The following is a 20,920-nucleotide window of genomic DNA, read 5'->3' on the forward strand; positions in this document are numbered from 1 at the left end:
TGACTGCAATAAAGAAGGCCAATTCTATGCTGGGGATTATTAGGAAGGGTATTGAAAACAGATCAGCCAATATCATAATGCCGCTATATAAATCAATGGTGCGACCTCATCTGGAATACTGTGTGCAATTCTGGTCACCACACCTTAAAAAGGATATTATAGCTTTGGAAAAAGTGCAGAAAAGGGCAACTCAAATGATAAAAGGGTTGGAACACTTTCCCTATGAGGAAAGGTTAAGGCGCTTAGGGCTCTTTAGCTTGGAGAAACGACGACTGAGGGGTGACATGACTGAGGTTTATAAGATTATGCATGGGAAAGAGCAGGTAGAGAAAGAGGTACTTTTCTCCCTTTCTCACAATACAAGAACTCGTGGGCACTCAATGAAATTGCTGAGTATTCGGGTTAGAACGGATAAAAGGAAGTACTTCTTCACCCAAAGAGTGATTAACACTTGGAATTCACTGCCACAGGAAGTGGTGGCGGCTACAAGCATGGACGGCTTCAAGAGGGAATTAGATAAGCATATGGAGCAGAGGTCCATCAGTGGCTATTAGCCACAAGGTATAGATAGGGACTCTGGGGCAAGTGATGCTCTGTCATCTTGGTGCTTGGGGGGGGTGTCAACAGTGGGATGGCTTCTAATGTCCTGGCCCCACTGGTGGACCTCCTGATGGCACTGGTATTTCTGGCCACTGTGGGATACAGAGTGTTGGACTGGATGGGCCTTTGGCCTGATCCAACATTGGCATCTCTTATGTTCTTATGTTCTTATGAGAAATACTTTTGCACGTTTTATGTCTATCCGACCTGGCCCCTAAGTGGATCAGGTCCTGGACAGGGTAAGACGGCTTTTCTGTAAATTTATCAAGAAGCCACATCTCTGTAGTAGCTGGCCTGTGGTGCTGGTATCCCTGATTGTTGTCTCCAAATCCTTGGCCCTGATCGGGATATCATCTAGGTAATGGTAAGTGTGAATTCCTTGTCGTCTCAGGAGGGCTACTAGCATCACCATGACCTTGGTGAAGACCTGAGGAGAAGCAAGGTCAAAAGGTAAGGTTATGTATTGATAATGTTGATCCAGGAACGAGAAGTGCAAGAACTGTCTGGAGGACTGATGGATGTGAATGTGCAGGTAAGCCTCTTTGAGGTCCAAGAATGTGAAGTAGTCATCTTGCAGTATAATTTGAAGTATAGATCAGTGACTCCATACAAAACTTGTGTTTCTTTACTCACAGGTTTTGGTCCCTCAGGTTGAGGATTGGTTTCCAGTCATCCGATTTCTTGCGGTTGACAAAAAAGATGGAGTAAATCCCCTAAAAGCATTGGTGAGAGGGAACTGGTTCAATTACTTTGATGGCAAGGATGTGCTGGATTGCTTCCTGCAGTAAGGGTTGTTTTTGTTCTGGTTTTGGAATTGGAGACAGTATAAATGTTGTGGAAGGAGAGACAGAAATTCTATTCTGTAACCATGTTATACAATTTAAAGGACCCAACCGTCAGTAGTTGACTTCTTCCTCTGGTCTTGTACTCATGCAGTTGGTCTTTTGCCAGAAGCGTTTTGGTCTTACTTCTTGGTTGGGAACTGTCTGTGTTGAAACCTAGGGCAGTATCCAAAGGTATGACTGCTTCTGAAATCCCTGGTATCTCTTCCCTTTACAGGACTCCAAAAGGTGTGAAAGGAGTGGAAGGCTTTCCCTTTTCTGTCCTTTTCTTTAGCAAAAGTGGAGAGCATCACCTTTTCCTTTTTCTTTTTGTTTCCACCAGAACCCTGTCCAAGACTCATTCCCCAAAGGGTAATCTGCCCGAGAATTTTTCTGCAGATAAATTTAATTTAGATTCTAATGCTTCAGCCACATGTTTCTCCTGACTGTGTTTGCACCTTATGCCCTTGTGCAGAATTTCATGACGTCTTGTGAGGCATTTGAAGCAAACTCAGCCACCCTTTTGGTCTTAAGGAGAGACCTCAAGAGCCAGGGGGTCAGGCTCCATATCTAGTAGTAGGTAATCCCCCCCCCCCCCCAATCATGACTGCTCGGGTAAAATTGGAATGAATTGCTGAAGCCCTGATTGCCAGTGAAGCTGCTTCATGTGATTTTTAAAGGGCTCTCTCATTTTTCCTGTCAACTGGATCTTTCAGTATATTGTCAATCAATCAATCTCCCAGATAATGGTGGGCAATCTCACATCAATAGGTCTCTTTACACTCTATACTTTTGCCTCCATAGTCTATATGGAGACTATGTTGCCACCTTAAAAACAAGTGCACGTGGCTTGCCTTCTCTGTTGGTGCGCAGGAGGAGGTGGTTGGTAGGTAGGCAGGTTGGCTGGTTCCTCCTCATCTGAAGCAACCCTGCGGAGTCCACCTAGTGCCCACTCTTGTGGGTGCACCTCCCTTCTAGTCCCCTCTCACCAACAAGCCAGGAACTCCCACTTGTCCGAGCGCACTTCCTCTTCAGTGCTCCCAGTGCCCACAGCCACTGACAAGCACCTCTTCTGCAGGTACCTCTCTCCCTCTCACTTTCTTCCTCTTCTAAGCCTGGGGGAGAGCCAGGCAGTGCCCTTGGCTGGCTGGCTGGGCTGGCTGGGGGCCCGGCACAGTTCCTCTTCAGTGCTCCAGGCACCCGCAGCCACTGACAAGCACCTCTTCTGCAGGTGCCTCTCTTCACCTCCGTTTCTTTCTCTGCAAAGCCTGGGCGAGAGCCAGGCACTGTCCTCTGCTGGCTGGGGGAAGCTATTCTTCAGCACTGAGCTGGCCACCTTGCACTCATCCATGCAAATAAGTACCTCTTCGCAGGTGCCTTTCTCCATCTCGCTTTCTTCTTCCAGGCATGGGGGCCAAGCTGCTCTTTGATGCTCGCTGACCTAGCAGGCCAAGTGTTGTTTTAATTTCTCCTTGGGCCCACCGCTCTTATCATTTTCAAACCCACCCCCCTTCAGCCCTGGTATGGATGAGCCTGCCTCATTGCCTAGGAGAGGAAGCAATGCCCCTGAGGGAGTGCAGACTGCCTTTCCCTGGCAGCTGTATTCTGTCAACCTCCTGCCTGCTTTCTGGGCTTGGTTGCCATAGAGACACAGGGAAGTGAGAAGAATGTCTACTTTCACTTTTAGCCTCTTCTATGTTGCTCTTGTTATCTAAGTTGGCGTAGGCGAGTAACCTTGAGCCCCAATAGAGCCTGGTGTCTTCTTTCCCATGGGAACTGAGCCATTATTTCAGTGGGCCTCATGCTTAGATGTGATTGGCCCCGGACCATTAGGGTCCTCCTTTACTTAGGTATAATTGCTTGCTTCACATGCTTTTCCCTAGTTCTAACACAGAATGTCAAGAGTCTGGATCCTATCAATGTCTCTATAAACTTTATATTCTTTTGAATGACTGTTGCTGGGAACTGATTTCTCCAGGGGTCTGACACATTCTACCGTGCAATTGATGGCCATAGCAATGGCCTCATGGGATCTCTTAAAGGCAGTGTCTATCTTTTTGTCCAGGTTGTTCCTCACTGAACCGTACCCATCTTCTGAAAGGAGACCAAAGGACTGGAGCGCTGCTATTGGAGCATCGACCAAAGGAACCTGTAACATCTCGTTAGCGAAAGATGGTAAATCATACAATTTTTTAACAAACCCCGGGGCTTGTCTGTTAGCAATAGGTTTGGCCCACTCAGCCTTCAGTTGTCTCTCAAAAAATTCCGGGAATGGAAATACTTTATCTGAAAGAGTGTATCAGGGGAAAAGCTCCTCAGTGCCCTTGGTCCTATTCCTAGGATTAATGCCAGGGTAGACCATTTCCTCCTGTGGAACAGGGTCATACAAATCTAGGGCTGAGAGACACTTAGAAAGAACATACTGAAAGTCCTCTGCTTTAAACAAGTGTGAGGCTGGCTGTGGAAGGCTAATATCTTCCACTTCCTCATCAGAAAGGAACTCCCCTTCCTCCCTATGAGACATGTCAGGTTCTGGTGACTGTTCTTTCTCAGAGTCTGAGTGCCTTTCTCTGGGCATCTGTTTTCTGGCCGCTTTTGTTGGCCAGTGACCCCTCATCTCCCTGTGTCTAGGGGATTCAATGGGAGGAAGTACAGGTTTAGTCATACAGGGGGAGTGGGTACCCAAATCTCCCAAACGGCACAAATTAAGAAACTCCTCCTTCATGGATCGTCTCATAGAAGCTAAAAAATCAACGGGATCGGGAGTACCAGCCGAACAGAGTACGTTACCCAACTGATGCCTTTTAGGATCCTCCAGGCTTGCTGTACTCTGTGTTAGATATGTGCCGACACTTCCTGCCTGGAGGTTGGCATCCTGGAGCTGAATTGGCAATAGCGCAGCTTGGGTGAACGCAGGAGTGCTTCCCGCCAAAATTGCCGCCTCAACATGGCTGCCGTTATCATCCCCTGCTCTGTGCCTGCAGCCTTCCACGCTGTCCTCCTGACGAGGGCGCTTACGCACCGTCTTCTCCCCGCTCAATTCGGGGTTGTGGCCGGTAGTCGCGGCAAGCCAATAGGTAATGCCGGCTCCGAGGAGATCCGATGCCAGCTCCATAATTACGGGGTCGCTCTCTGCTTCAGAGAGGAAACCGTCTCCTGATCTGCCAGGCATGATCTTCAGTCAAAGGAAAATAATTCAAAGGGAGCTATGCAGCCTGTTAACCAGGCCGCTTTAACTGGCTCTCTTTGAGGTAAAAGTAAGGAAATGAAATGACAGGAATAACAGAGGAAGAATAAAGAGTGAAAATTAACAGGAAAATAGTAATAAAGTTAGTAAAGATCCTATAATAGTTAAGCTAACAGTTGGAGGCAAAGCCTTCAACAACCTCTCCCTGTAGAGGCAGGAAAAGAACTGAAGAGGGGGCATTCCCAGTCCACACAGGAAGAGGAAGAAAGAAATTTGTTCCTGCCTCTCCCTGATAGGATGGTGGGAATCACCCAAGATGTCCTCCGCCTCAGAGGGAGAACAGGAAAATTCCTACTGATACTAGGTGTGATGTCCAACCCCCCATTCTCTCTCTCCTCTCCCAACAGTACCTGAGAGGTGGTGGGAAATCTGGGTATTTGTGAGGGGTCTTGGAGTCCTCCCTTGCTTTCCTCCCTCTCTTCTTATTCAGGTAGCTGCCACCACTCAGACCTGCTCTATCTTTTGCTATTCACAGTTGAAGGTATGGATAGGGGCCAGGTTTATTTAATTAATTTATATCCTGCCTTCCTTCACAATGGGGCCCCAAAGGAGCTTACATAATTCTCCTTTCCTTTATTTTATCTTCATAACAACCCTGTGAGGTAGGTTAGGCTGAGAAAATGTAACTGGTCCAAGGACACCCATTAAGCCTCCAGAGCAAGATTGTGGATTCCAGCCTGGGTCCCCCAGATACTAGTCCAACACTTTTAACCACTACACCACACTGGCTGAGTGAGCTTCTACATACTCCCCCTCTTACCCTGCCTACTAATCGACCTTAGCCCAGTCAGGAATTTTTGGTCTATGCTTTAATAGCAACCAAGTGGCTTGGGTGAGATCTCTGAACAGAGAGTAAGATATTGAGAAGCAAAAAAATATAGATATCTTTATATATTAAAATACATATGTATCCACTAGAGCACAGTAGCACTGGAAAACTGTATCAAAACATTACAAAGGTGTTACAGAACTAAGAAAAAGAAACAAAACATGAGGCTAAGTTGTACAAGTAACAGGTTGACATTCTGTTCCAAGGAACGGACACTATTAAAACTGAAACTCTGAAATAGAGGCTGGTCAAGGCAGACTTCATTTCATCCCACCACCAAGTTCCCTGGCCCTTGGCTTGTGCGCCTCCACAGAACATGCTAAGCTTTTTAACTCTTACCCTTCTGACTGGGAGGATTTTTGATGTATCTTACCACTGGGTTTGAGTTCCCACGTGTGCTGCCCTATACCTTTCCCTGATCATACCCAGAGGCAGACATCCCCAAACTGTTATGGCTCAACTTAGGTTGTCTCAAAAGTGATCTGTCTTGCCCATTACTGACAGGTGATGGTTTTGTTGACCTAGCTGCTTGTCACAATAGACAGGAAACCATCTCTTCCGGAAACGTGAAGGGTTTATGACTTTGCGGGGCCTTCTTCAAGGTTGATCAAGGCACCCTGCATTCCCTCATAACAGTAGGAACATAGTTATTATAAAATACTGTTAGTTGGAACCATTAAAAACTATCTAAAAACAAAGTCAGGCATAATAAAGGTCCAATTCATTGTTACCACATTTAAATCTTACATTCCAATATTAACACACATTAAGAATTAAACCACCAAAGATTCAGAAAGCTACTTAAAATGTGAGTTATTCAAAACAAAGATTGTGAATCAGTCAACCAGAAAATTACTTTGCCTTGTATGAGAGCTTGCATGGTGGAGAATAGTCTATTTTCAGACATAATTACTTTTGGTACTTAACGCCCTCTGCTTACTTAATGCAAACATTTTTTAAAAAAAAACTCTTAAAATACCAGGTTATCTTTCAGAATTAAGACTACAAGTGAAGAAACTACTTTTAAGAAAGTATTAAATGAAATACAAAATATTTCAACACTAGCTGTTAATAAAAATTACAAGTCAGGAGACTGCAATGAACTGTTTTATAAGGGGAGAATTCAGTAAACAACTGGAAAAACCACCTGTCCAGCCTAAGTCCTTAGCTCCAATATACAAATAAACTCTTGCAGACTTAACTGGGCCAGTTTTTCTGAACTCACTTGATAAAAATTCAAGATACAAAAATTATTTTTGATTAAAAACTTCACTGAATATACTAAGGTATTATTTACAGAATCAAATAACTGGGCCTTCATGTTTTGTGCCCTCTACTCTGATTAGCAGCACCTCTTCAAGATCACAAGCAGAAGTCTATTCTCGTCTTTTTACTGGGGTTACTTTTAAGTGGAGATCTCAAGGAATAAGCCCTATAAATGCAAGATATGACCATTTTGTACTAAATATGTGAAGTTAGGTGGCCCTTTCTTGTTATCCAGAACACAGGACTGCCAAACTGTCATTTTTAAATACCTGGTCTACAGCTGAGATTTGAAATATCTGAAAATTATGAAAACATGGAGGAAAAATGACCTTTCCTCTTGATCCCCAGCTTCTCCCCCCCCCCAATAAATGTTTGAGAAAATTAAATCAATACCTATTTTTTAGTCAGTCCTACACTTAATGATGATGAAATATATTTCAACCTTCAGGGTTTTCAGAGAACTGAAGGTTTTATATGACTGAAACTGATCTCTGCTTCCACATGTTAGCAAATTCATTTAGTGTACTTCTAGGCATCACCCACTTTCTTTCACAATCCACAGAAAAACAGGAATTTGAAAAGATTTGAGACTAGTACTATCTACAGTACAGAGGCACTCTAACAGCTTAATACTGTCAAATATCTTACATAATTAATAGAAAACATTTTAAGGGAGTTAAAATATTGCTACTTCACTATTTTAAAAGATTGCCTCAAAATATTTTGCATAAAATATGAAAATTTTACTTCCCCCCCCCCAAAAAAAAAATGTCCACCTTTTCACTGGGAAAAAGTCCTTGGCAAAAAAAAATTGAAGAAATGCCCTTTTGTTGTCAATTTTTCTGATTTTGGTCTAGGCCTTTACATTTTTTATTATGGGTAAATCCTAGCTGATTTTACTAAATAAAGCTGCCTAGGCCTAGAAGATTGCCATGGAGCATGGAGGCAGGCCCTGAGACATTCAGACTGTTATCTTTTTGATCCTCCCAGATTAAATTAAACAGTTGAATCGATCAGTTTTGACTAATTAAATATTAATGAAAGGCAAAACAAAGAACTTCATTCTGATTTGCTGAAGCATTCTTCACACAAACACAACCTTTATTGGCATATAAAATCAATAAGAAAACTTCATCAAGGTAAAATTACATCTGTAAGTCTTAAAACACCAATATTAGGAATAGTTCCTTGCTACCAAAATCTTGGACAAAAAATCAGCAGTCTGTACAGTAACTTCTGGTGACTTACCAGCTAAAAGAAACCTAATTGCACTATCAGAAATTGCACTAGGCAGTAAAGGCTTAATCAGAAGTAGTCGGAGATGTGAGTAAAGGGGGCAGGGTAGCAGAATATGATCTAAAGTATCATATTCTCTAATTGGACAATTGCAAATCCTGTCACATTTCGGGATGCCTCTATATCTACCTGAGACCCAAGATGAGGGAAAAACATTAAATCTGGCTAGCATAAAGGCTCTGCATTGCAGTGGGATCACCAAATTAGAATAGTATTGTGCCATATTGTTTGGTACATATCTGAGGCCAAGGGAAAGGGGGGAACAAGTGCCCCTGACACCTGCCTGGATTGTTTGGGCTTCAATGTCCCAAATTCTTCTACAAATTGTCCAATATATAAAGGTCTCATCTTGATTTTCCAAACTATTCAGGTTGATGCCAACTGAGCGTATTTTAGAAGTTATAGCCTGTGCCCACTTGGATACATATGAGTCCATAGTCAAGTGTGTAATAAGGCTATTCTGAGGGGCACTAAAATGAATGCGAAGCCAATATTTAATAGTGGTGATCCATGTCCACGAGTCTAGAAGATGAAGGCCCAGTTCAGCATAGAGGGAATAATAGGTAACAGAGTTAGGTAATCCAAGAATGCGTCGCAAGAAGTCTGCATAAATTCGATCAATGTCTTTGTTGAAGCTCTGGATCCATACAGGAATTCCATACAGTAGGTGAGAGACTACTGTGGCCTGGAAAATTCAAAGAGCAGATGGAATGAACTGCTTTCCTTTTGGTAATAAAAATGGGTGATAGCCAAAATCCTGTTTTTAGCCAATAGGAGCGATTGGTCCCAATGGAAGGACCATTTTAAATTATAATGAAACAAAAACCCCAGATACTTAAAGGATCTGACTTGCTCAATTTCCCTCCCGTCAATTTTCCACAAGTTGCGTTTCCACACCTTGGAGAAAACCAGGATTTTTGTTTTCCCATAATTAATTATAAGAGAATTCTGTTTACAATAGGAGGAAAACTTTCCTAAGACACGCTTGAGTCCTATTCTGGTGGTAGAGAGAACCACGGCATCGTCTGCATACAGTAAGATGGGTATAGAGAATTCAGTTTGGGGGCGTGTCCATCTGTTACTGCAAGATGTGTAGGGAGATCAGATAAGAAAAGGTTAAACAAAGCTGGAGCTAATACACATTCCTGATTCACGCCCTTTGAAACAGGTTTTTTATGGGTTAGAAGGCCCTTCTTGCCAAACCTAACTTGGCAAGTATTCGATTGCTGGAGTTTACGTATTAGTGGTCTATAGTCGTCTTGTCTAATTTATCCCATAAGATTTGCCTAAACAGAATAAAAGGCCTTTTGAAGATTGATAAATGCAGCATAAAGCTTGCCTCTAGGGAAACAGAGATATTTCTCCACTAAGTGGAGAAGCATTCTGTGAATGTATTAGAAGCCTATGTAATTAAGAATGTTAGAAAGAAATAGTAAAATATGTTTCATATTACTGTTTGCTAAACTTTTAGATAGTTGATCCAAAGAACTATGACCTGACTACCATCTACACTACAAGTTTTCACAGGAAGCTGCCTTATCCTGACATAGACCATTGGTCCTTCGAAGTCAGTACTGTCTACTCAGACTGGCAGTGGCTCTATAGGATCTCTGGTAGAGGTCTTTCGCATCACCTACTACCCCATCCTTTAAACTGGAGATGCTGGGTTTGAACCTGGGACCTTCTGTGTCCCAAACAGATGCTCTACCACTCAGCCACAGCCCCACCCCTTCCTGCTACAACCCCCTGCCAAAAAGCTGGCAAACAGGTGAATGGCAATTTACAAGTCTAACCTATAGATTCCTCTCTCCAGCCTGAAATAAATTAAGGATGGATATGTTTGTTCGACACTTCAGTAAATTCTAAAAGTAAGCAAAGGTAGTACAATAAAAGCTCTGTTATCTGCACTCATGGAGAATAGGAGTTGCTGGTTAATCAAATACTTAGGTTTATCGCTCTGTCCCAGAGGAATCTGCAGCAACCAAACCTCAACCCACTGGGAATGCCATAGCAACAGCTGGAATACCTGGTGGGACCCTTCCACCTGCCCCCAAGCAATGGAGTCACGCTACACAGCAGGCAAACAAACAGAACAGTTGCCTAGGAGTCCTTCAGCAGACCTGGCTTCCAATAGTTTGAGGCAAGTTGCACCAAAGGATCGTGTAAACAGGCACTGCCAACTGTCAGAAGCCCAGCAACAGCTGGAGGCACCAAGCAGGAGTAGGAAGTGTACATGTCCAAAATGCAGAAGTATGGTAGCTGAGGGGCAGGAACTTGCTATCTGGATAATGCCAACATTCTGGATAATCAAGGGTCCAATTACCATATTAATGCAATCTCTCAAATGTTCTGTAAATTTAATTAAAGTCAAAAATCAATGGAGCAATGATATAACATGAAGCTGCCATATACTGAGTCAGATCACTGGCATATCGAGGTCAATGTTGTTTACCATGACTGGAAACAGCATTCCAGGATTTTAAGCACAGATATTCACATCATCTAATGCCTTTTGAACTGGAGGTGCCAGAGATTGAACCAAGGACCTTTTGCATGCAAAGCATATGCTCTACGGTCCTTCCCCATAGATCAGGAAGGCTTCAATGTTGCAAACACATCGATGTTCACAATTCTCTAATATAAAAACTAACTTAAAATGGCAAAATCACCAAACACCTCAAACAAAAATTTATGGCAGACTTTATGCAATCAGACACAATATTTTCTATTACAATGACTGTTATACACATCACCACCTAACTACATAATTTCAGAAGTCCAACATATAAAATTCCTGCATGGGTTCCTTTTCACTTTAACAGAAGGGACTGCCTTACAGTGACGAAAGAAATCCTGTCGCAGAAAAATTATGTATATACAGTGGAAACCCAGCAATGAATTTCTGGGATACACAGATTTATAGCACAAAGATGGAGCCAGTTTAGCATGTAACTGATACACATAATCCCTCTCCTTCCAGGCCAAATGACAATCAAAAGCCTTGCAATTAGCTCTGTCCACATGATTCTGGCATCTTTCTATGTACCAAATTAATATGGGATCTTGCCATAAGGAAACAGCGCCCATACACTTGCGATATGTACAAATAGGGCCTATGTTGCCAAGATTTAACAATGCACAAGACATCAGAAGTTTTAGCAGTTCAAGTTGCACACTCCATGTTTAAGATCCTGTTTTAAGGGGCAAAATGCATAGCTTTTTATTTATTACTTCATTTATTTATTTAGTTTTATTTTATTGGACTTATATCCCACCCTCCCCACATTGTAGGCTCAAGGCAGGTACCAACATACAGATCTGCAATTAATGCACAATTAAAAACATATTAAACAATCCATTACAATCAGTAAAATCTCAACGCACTAAAACAACAGCACCCCTCAACAGATAATATTATGGTCTCAATTGGCTTCTAGGATCTGCAGTCACTAGAGGGGAGGCCAAATCAAAGTGGAGGCCCACTGCCTCTGGCCATAGCTACCACCTGGAAGTCTGCCTCTCCTCCGACGCTGACCATGTGGAGACATAAAGTATGGGATCAGTTTATTACGTGCAAAATCTTTGACTCACTTCAAAGGCAACGATCTAGCACCACCATGACCTACTCTAGGTTTGTACGCATGTGGTTTCCATGGCTGCAGTACATGAGAGAAGCTGAACTTCTTCCCACTAATACTACTTACTCTTATTGGCTTTTCTTCTAGCTCTCTATTGTACACTCTGAGATACACACAAAAGTCTTCTGCATCTAAGATCCAGTTCTAATCTAGTCCTCACACTCGCTTTTCTGACAGGGGTAACATAATTACCAGCACTTCATACTCTTCATTATTGGTTGTTAAATGTTCAAAATGTTAAAATAGTTTTTACTGTTACATAATAGACTTTTGATGCTACTTGATCCTTATCTCTTGTTGTTGCTAGTTTAATGCTTTTGATGTTCATTGTTGTTAATGATTATTTTAAAAGGAACCAAATTTTTTAAAAAACAAACAAACAAAAAAACTAAAGTCCTGGAAGAAGAGCTCTATCTTGTAGGCCCTGTGGAACTGTAATTGGTCCCACAGGGCCCTGATCTTGGAAGGTAGCTCATTCCACCACGCAGGGGCCAGGGCTGAAAAGGCGCTGGCCTTAGTTGAGGCAAGTCAGACATCCCCAGGGACTACCAGGAGGTACTGGTTCGTAGAATGCAAATGTTCTATGGGGGCTCATATGGGGAGAGGTGGTCTTGAAGGTATGCAGGCCCCTGACTGTATAGGGCATTAAAGGTAAGCAACAACACCTTATTCAATGCAAAGACCCAGTATTCAATAGGCAGCCAGTGCAGGTCATGCAGCACCGGGCGGATATGTGCCCACACAAACAGAGACATCAACAACCACGCTGCTGCGTTCTGCACTAGCTGCAACTTCCAAAACAGAGTCAAGGGAAGCCCCACGTAGAGAGATTTACAATACTCTAGTCTGGAATTGACCGTTGCATGGGTCACAGCAGCCAGATTGTGAGGGGTGAGGTATGGGGCTCTCAGATGAAAAAAGGCAGACCTGGCAGTGGCAGTGACCTGGGCCTCCATAGTCAGTGAAGCATCCAGGAACACCTCTAGGCTCTTTACCTTCAGTGTTGGTACCAATGGGGCCTCGTCAAAGGCTGGGAGCCCAACTACATCTGTGTCAACCAACTGCCTCAATCTGGGGCAGGAGAGAGAGCAAGAGATAAATTGACACCAAAAGAAATAAATGGACACCATAAAAGGGAAGGTTGTTGGGAGGAAAGCACATACACCTGAGGCTGGCTCCCCATTTATTTGCAAACCATAGGTGAGAGCCAGTATTAACATATTTATTGGTGATCTGGAAAAGAAAAGCTTCCATTAAACAGGCAAAACCCCTTCATTTGCTTAGTACAGATAGGATGTGTGCAAAAAAAGATGGTACAATCCAAAAGAAAAACACACAGGCAGTTTGGGATGTGGTAAATAGCACAGCAGGCAATTCTAAAAGCAAAATATGCTATTAACACATGAAACTTCCTAGGTATAAAAATGAGGCACAGTATAACACCATATTAATTTGAAGAACTACAGATCTATACAAACCTTCCAGTAGTCAGATTGTAAATTGTAGTACCTCTGGTATGCAGATAATGCTGAAATACAAAAGATTTTTTTTAAATAAAATTGAAGTTTTAGGTTTATAACAAGTTACAGGTTGGGTGTTTAACAGTTCAGAATCCAACCTGGGAAGGGTTCTTCCTTCTCCCAGCATTTTCCTCTTGGGAGTAAATTCTCCACTCCCCGGTTAACTTTGTTTAAAAGAAATGTAATCCGGGTTTCTATTTAACAAGAATCCATATCCACAGATTAACAGTGGGTTCCAGTTTAAGTTACATGGGAAACCTAGTTAACAATAACCACAGTTAATGTGAACAACTGTGTCCTGTGGGACACACTGCTGTGGGGACAAGAGAGAGAAAAGAACTCCCACAGATGGATCTCAGCCTCTTAGCCTCAGTTAAAATAGAGCCAGCAGTACTTTGTCAGCATAAACATATGTAGATTATAACCTCACATGAATGGCTCTGTATTATTTTAAATAAACGACAATGTGAATACCACAATGTATTGACTACTGTTCCCTTAAACTTTTAATTGTCATACAGGGAACAGAAATTAAAGCATGCATGAAAAGCAGTCGTTTGAATATAGCTACAGGGTAACCTTAATTAATCACTTTCTAAAATATTTTTCAGAGCGAATGTAGTATCAGATTACACCATTTACACACACACTCATTTATTCACTTAGACTGACCTTTGGTCTGATCCAGCTGGGCTTTTATATTTGGTATAAAAATAAAACATTCATACATGTCTAAAATGTTTAAGTATTCTGTCTTAAGAACAAACGGGATAAAAGCAAATTGTTAATTACAGTTCAAATAACATACCAAGAAAAATGGCTTTTGGCTTTATATTTTAGGGTCTCAGAGCATGCTTGGAGCACCATGATACAGTAACTTTGCTGAAGCTAAGCAGGCCTGGGTCTGATTAAAGCCTGAATGGGAGACTCCCTGTTAACATAGCTCCTCTCCTAATGGGAACCCTGTGAACTAAGGTACTGTGTGAGGGGCTAAGGATCTTGAATTCTCAGCAGCCATTAATGCATTACAACTTCAGGATTCTTTGAGAAAATTATGACAGTTAAAATGATATAAAATTTAAAGTGAGTTTGTGAATACACTGTATGCCACCTTGAGTTTCATACTGCAAGAAAGGCAGGGTATGAAGGCAAATGTATTTAAGCACCTCAGGAGAAGTGCAGAAAAAAATTAAAATGCCATTTCAGAATAAGGCTTTCCCCTCTATATCACTTCCCCCATGTGTTCCGGAATCCTTCTAAAGCAAGGAATAAAAAGGCAAAACAAAAACAGCCTCTGGAATTTAAGAAAGTACTTCACACTTTTTATGTTCTTATATAATTTAAGTAAGGCAGTGCATTAAGTGTATCTCTACAAAAAATGCTTTATTGCATAAGAACATTAGAGAAGCCAGGCTAGGAAACGGCCCACCCAGTCCAACACTCTGTCACACAGTGGCCAAAAATACCAGGTGCCATCAGGAGGTCCACCAGTGGGGCCAGGACACTAGAAGCCCTCTGTTGCCCCCCCCCCCAAGCACCAAGAATATAGTGCATCACTTGCCCCAGCCTGAGAGTTCCTATCTATACCTTGCGGGTAATAGCCACTGATGGACTTCTGCTCCATAATGCTTATCTAATTCTCTCTTGAAGCTGTCCATGCTTGTATATCACAAATTAATTTAATAGTTCCTGTCTTAAGAAAACTCTGGGAATTGAAGTACTGTGAGCAGGGTCCAGGATCTTTAATTCTCAGCAGGCTTACCAAACTATAACTTCGAGGATTCTCCAAGAAATGTTATGGAAGTTACAATTACCAAAATTAAAGTTTGTTATGTAAATATGTCCCACAGGGGATCTTATATTTCAGAGTCTTTTTTAAAAAAAAATTTAAATATGAATGTAAGCAGTCTTCAAGAGGAAATTACTACAAATATGAAATTCACTACCATCTAGATGTGAGTTACACTCAGCAGATTCAAAAATGTTCTAGTATCAAAAGCATTCAGATTAAGAGAAAACTGAAGCCATTTACCTATTCACCAAAAGAGCACAGAAAATGTTAATTAAGCCATGGTTTATACACATCATGTAAACTGCAAGCATATTATACTGTCTGAAACACAAGGGCATGTATGTAGCATTTTTCTGATCCTAAACAAAGACTGATAAAAGAAATTACAATGGGTTTACCTTTTGGATAATCCTCCAATAAGAGGTTGAAGTGACCTAACTGGCAAAAGAAATCAGATTCAACTTTTCCTTCTGCTTTTAATATGAGCGATTCATAGCAGCCAACAGCCTGGAAGAAAAGAGGACAAATTTTATAAATATAGTGTAAGTTTTATAAGCATGTCATAAATACATGTAAGGAAATCAGATTATTTTAGCTTTGCAAATAAACTAGGAAACATCAAAATAGTAATTATGTTGTAAAACAAACTTTGTTTTGTGCAAATATTTCCCAACTGTCAACAGTGGCACTCACTCTGAGGCTGATAGACAGCCACAATTCCCATAAAAAGCCACATGATTTCTATATGACCTAAACACCGCGCCATCATCCTCACACATACAATAATAGTAAAGATATACATACCAATACTAAATATACAACTCAATGGCCTTTGCATTTAATTACCTGTCAGTCAGTATGATACATGACTGTCCCTCTGAGATACAATCTCAGTGAGATTGGGTTCTGTGCTGGAGACAGAAATTGAAGGTGCTGGGTTTATACAGGGTGTGACGGAGAGGTTGTTGTAGAAGATGGGGGGTGCCTTTATTTTCATCCCTAGCACAGGGCAGATTGACCATTACGGCCACTAGGAAAAATTCCAGTGGACCATTAGCCTGGATGGCCACTGCCCCTAAGACCACCAACCTGGCCCAGGAGGAAAGCATGAAAGTGAGGATGCTGCTGTCAGGGTGGTTGGGAGCTGAAAAGGCAGGCAATAATGTCATCACTGGGCACAGACTGATGGCACAGTGTCAGGCCTTGCCAGCTGCCTAGAGAGGATGCTGCCATGGGAGTGAGGAGAGGCTGCCACTGTCAGACACAGTCTGGTGGTACAGTGCCTGGTTTCTCCCAGTCGGGCTGCTCAGGCAAACTGGTTGGTGAGGCTGCTGCTGTTGGCTGACTGGGAAATTAGCACACCTGCCTGGGCCTGAGACTGCCAGGTCAGGAAGCGGACAAGCAGGCTGCCACTGGGTTGGATGGGTAAGTCTGCTATTGCCAAGCAAAGTGCCTAGCCTTGCCATTGCTGGGCTAGTCAGGATGCCACTGCCAGGTGAAAGGCAAGAAGGCAGGTGAGAACTCTGTTACTGGATAGAAGCCAGTGGTACACTGCCTGGCCTCACTGTATTTGCCTAAGCCCATCAATGCTGGATCATCCATGCCTGAGTGGCCCCAAAGGTGACTGCCCCTGACTGGGTCAGCAGCGGGCAACTGCCAGAAGGGGTGTCTGGACAAGGAAGAGCAGAGACAGGCAGAAAAACGCAACCTTGCTTGAGTTACCCTCCATCAGGAGAAGGAACAGGGCCATTTTAGTTGCCCCTACCTCTACCAGTTCTCTGTTATCTGCAGTGGTGACTTATTCAATACAGGAACCACCTCCAAGTAAAATCCTTGCAGAGCAATAGCCCTGCCCACTTTCTTGGACACAGGATAGCACCTGTTTCGTTCAAAAGAGCCATGGGGAGCTGTTAAGCAGCCACATGTGGCTCCCAAGCTGTAGAGTGAGTATCACAGGGATAGAAATTCCAGTTGTCAAGGAACTAATTTGCTCTTCTCTTTGATTTAAGAACAGCCCTTGCTTCTCAGTCCCTTTTAGTTTCCTACTTGCTGTATCCTTCCCTAGTTCCCCAAACTGTCTTCCACCGCTCCCCAAAAGAGAAAGAGGTGCACAAATTTTAGTTTTTATTTACTGAAGATATGAATCTTGGAAACAAATATACTATTTTGCTGAATTTATTCTGAGCACTGAATATGGATTATTTTAGATTGCTCGCATCAGTGCGCCCAACCACGTGTAGCCTTGATCCGTGCCCCTCCTGGCTTATTAGAGCGGGTCTCAAGGGGTTGCGAGGTGCCCTAAGGGAGATTATCAACAAGTTCCCAGGGGCACTCAAGGAAGTGATGGTCCGCCCTCTCTTGAAAAAACCTTCTTTGGACCCGGCCGAATTGGCTAGCTATTGGCCGGTGTCCAATTTGCCCTATTTGGGCAAACTGATTGAGAGGGTGGTGGCATTACAGTTACAGGGCTTTCTGGATGACGCTTCCATCCTAGATCCTTTCCAGTCCGGCTTCCGCCCGGGGCATGGGACAGAGACAGTACTAGTCGCTCTTACTGACAACCTCCGAAGGCATCTGGATCGGAGCGGTGTGGTGGCACTGTTGTTGTTAGATCTTTCGGCCACGTTCGATATGGTCGACCACCAGTTGCTGACCCACCACCTCGCCGACGTGGGGATTCAGGGGCTCGCCCTTCAATGGCTTGCCTCTTTTCTCCAAGGTCGGGGACAAAGGGTGGTGATAGGGGAACAGCAGTCCCGGAAACATCCTCTTGAATGTGGGGTGCCTCAAGTGGCGGTGCTTCCCCCGATGTTGTTTAACATCTACATGCACCCCCTTGCCCAGATTGCCTGGAGGTATGGGCTCGGGTGTCATCAATATGCAGATGAAACCCAGCTCTATCTGATGTTGGGCAGCTGGTCGGACTCCAGCCCAGAAGATCTGGACCGGGCGTTGCAAGCAGTGGCTGGTTGGCTCCAACTGAGTCGGCTGAAACTAAACCCGGTGAAGACGGAGGTCCTGGGCCTGAATCGGGGCAGTTTGGGGTTGGGGCTCCCTCTCCCAACCTTCGATGGGGCGCCTTTGGTGCCAGCACCGGTGGTTAGGAGTTTGGGAGTGCTCCTGGACTCCTCGCTAACTATGGCGGCCCAGGTGGCAGCCACAGCTAAGTCAGCCTTTTACCATCTTCGGCTGGCTCAGCAGTTGGTCCCCTTCCTCGAGCGTGATGACCTGTCCACAGTGATCCATGGGACGGTCACCTCAAGGTTAGACTTCTGTAATGCTCTCTACATGGGGCTGCCTCTGTCGCAAATCCAGAAGCTGCAGCTAGTGCAGAATGCTGCAGCCAGGCTTTTGATGAGCCTCCCTAGGCGGGAGCACATCCAGCCTGTTCTGAAAGCGCTGCACTGGCTGCCAATAGTGTACTGAATTCACTTCAAAGTGCTGGTTCTTACCTTTAAAACCCTCTATGGCCAGTGTCCGACATACCTAAGGGACCGCCTTTCCCCATATGTTCCCCAACAGGCACTACGGTCGGGGATGCAACATCTCCTGGTGATCCCAGGCCCCAAGGAGGCCAGGTTTGTTGCAACCAGGGCCAGGGCCTTTTCGGTGGTGGCTCCTACCTGGTGAATGAGCTCCCAGAGGAGATCCAGGCCCTGCGGGACCTTGCGCAGTTCCGCAGGGCCTGCAAGATGGAGCTCTTCCGCCAGGCTTTTGAGTAGGAGCCGCCACTACTTTTACCACCATTACCAACTGGCCCTGTGAGGAGTGAATGACAGCGCTGCGTGGAGCTGACACCACTGAACTGGGAGTACCATCTTCAAGATGCCATCTTTTTATTGAAGACTGATTTGAAACATCTAGAGCACTTTGTAATATTGTAAATGACTGTTTTCATGTTGCTTTTAACCTGTTTTATGTATTGGCATGTGCCCTACTTGTGAGCCGCCCTGAGCCCGCTTGCGGGGAGGGAGGGCTATAAATCAAAATAATAAACAAACAAACAAATAAATAAATAAATAGTTCACAGCACAAAAGTGGCCTTGTATTTGCCCTCAAATACAACAAGCAAGAAGATTTAACATTTTTTTCTTTCTCTGGAAGATGGAAAAGATTTCTAAGTTCTATTTCCAGACATGAGATAAAGATGGCTGTATATAGACTACATTTTACAGAGCCCTCAATTAAAACTAGCCTGTATGACTGCTGCTTTCACAAATGAAATGAAAAGAATTTAGTTATAAAAGGGAAGAGTGCTATAGAAGACAGTTCACTTCCTTCTCTTTGTTTAAACAGAGGGAGGCAATGTTTGAAGAATTTAAGTTGGCAAAATGACCAACAGAAGCTGCCTTGTCATGTGTTTGATAACTAGAGTAGAGGAAGGAAGCAAACAGGAATGAGAGGAAGCATTTCAGTCAAAGATACATATAATCATTTGTGTTATTCTGCCACCTGCCTGTTTTTCATGGGCACTGAACAGAACTCTTGTTCCCTTGCAACAAAATTTGTACTACTATAATTATGTTGCTAATATCTAACGTTCTTTACATTTAAAGTGGTGCTAGACAAGGAACCAAAACCCTATTTTTACTTGTAAGTCAACAGAATTAAATAGATACAGGTGACAACTTTACAACACATCAGTCTTCATTTACTACACCTAAATACAGCTATTATGTTGAAAAATCTTCAGCCTTTCTTCTATAACTGAAGACAATAGTAATGAAGTTTACATTTTAGTCCCCCCAATCCAATTATACCAAGAGCAAGAAGAATAGGAATGCATTATTTGTTCAAAAGTAAATTTTAATAACTGCCTTCTATTAAGAACTTTAAAAAGAACACTGTTTCAGTGTAAGTTTTTCCCAGCATATCCTTGTTTAATAGAACATACTATTTGTAAATAATCCTTTACTTAGTGAAAGCTAAAAATCACAAAAGCTTAAAAAACATCCAGAAAGTCTAAAAATTCAATATGACAGCAGTGTGAATCATTGCTTTGGAAGCTAAAAGTTTAAATATAGCCCTCAAAAGCCTTTTAAAAAGTTTCTGCCTTTGTGAATGCACCAGAGAGGATGGCATAAGCTACCATGCAAGCCTACAAACTGCTACAAGCTTAGAAAATTGAAAACAATTGGAGGAGGTCCTCAGGCAACTAGATTTCTTCACATAGTACAATGACTTGTGTAGCAATAAAACAAAGAAACAAAAACACATCAATTTTAACTGCCAGTGGCATTTAATATTGATTAGGGCAACAAAACATCCACCTATCACAACTGCCTACTTGTAGGACAGCCGCTACCATTGTTCATGAGCATGCTTTATTGTAAGTGAATATGCTCAATAGCAGTTAGCTATAAAATCTGACAAGTGGCCATTTTTGCTGTGTTCTGGCTGCCTTTCCTTACTACAGGAGTCCTTAGCCACAATTCAGTTTTTCTCTCACTTTACAGAGTCACAGTGCTGGTTGCCCACTCTTTAAAAATAGAGGGGGGAGGGCAAAATCAACACAAGAAATCTCAGAGGGTAGCCATGTTGGTCTGCAGAAGAACTGTTAAAGTAGAGTCCTGTAGCACCTTAGAGGCTGGCAAAATTTTCAGGATATTAGCTTTCAAGAGTCGAAGCTCCATCCAACAAAGAGAGTTTTGACTCTTGAAAGTTTACACCCTGGTCTAAAGGTACTACTAGACTCAAATTTAATATATCTCTCTGCCAAAAGAAAAAAAAAGGCCTCCAGGTAAATCCTCACAATTCAGAATTCCATAAAGAATATTCTTTGCATTCCCTACATGTAGAAGATCTTACTTAAATTAGCATAAGCAATGGAACGTATTACATTTGACCCACCCAACCTAAGAACAAAAGGGGTCTGTCTTGTAATAGGTTATTCACTGATACCAATCTGGTT

The 20,920-nt window shown here is 42.9% G+C and overlaps 1 protein-coding gene across 2 annotated transcripts in view; it reads right to left on the reverse strand.

Moving 5' to 3' along the window:
- Positions 1 to 20,920, reverse strand: part of KDM6A (lysine (K)-specific demethylase 6A) — a 262,078-nt gene that overhangs the window by 157,164 nt on the left and 83,994 nt on the right. For both annotated transcript variants that reach the window (XM_015409805.1, XM_015409804.1), the window contains exons 3-4: positions 15,408 to 15,516; positions 13,176 to 13,225 (exon numbers count right to left, since the gene is read on the reverse strand). In XM_015409805.1, coding sequence (XP_015265291.1) covers positions 13,176 to 13,225; positions 15,408 to 15,516 — 159 coding nt within the window. The remainder of the gene's footprint in view (positions 1 to 13,175; positions 13,226 to 15,407; positions 15,517 to 20,920) is intronic.

The sequence above is a fragment of the Gekko japonicus genome, unplaced genomic scaffold (assembly GCF_001447785.1).
Source record: "Gekko japonicus isolate JY-2015 unplaced genomic scaffold, Gekko_japonicus_V1.1 scaffold4, whole genome shotgun sequence".
NCBI classification, from domain to species: domain Eukaryota; kingdom Metazoa; phylum Chordata; class Lepidosauria; order Squamata; family Gekkonidae; genus Gekko; species Gekko japonicus.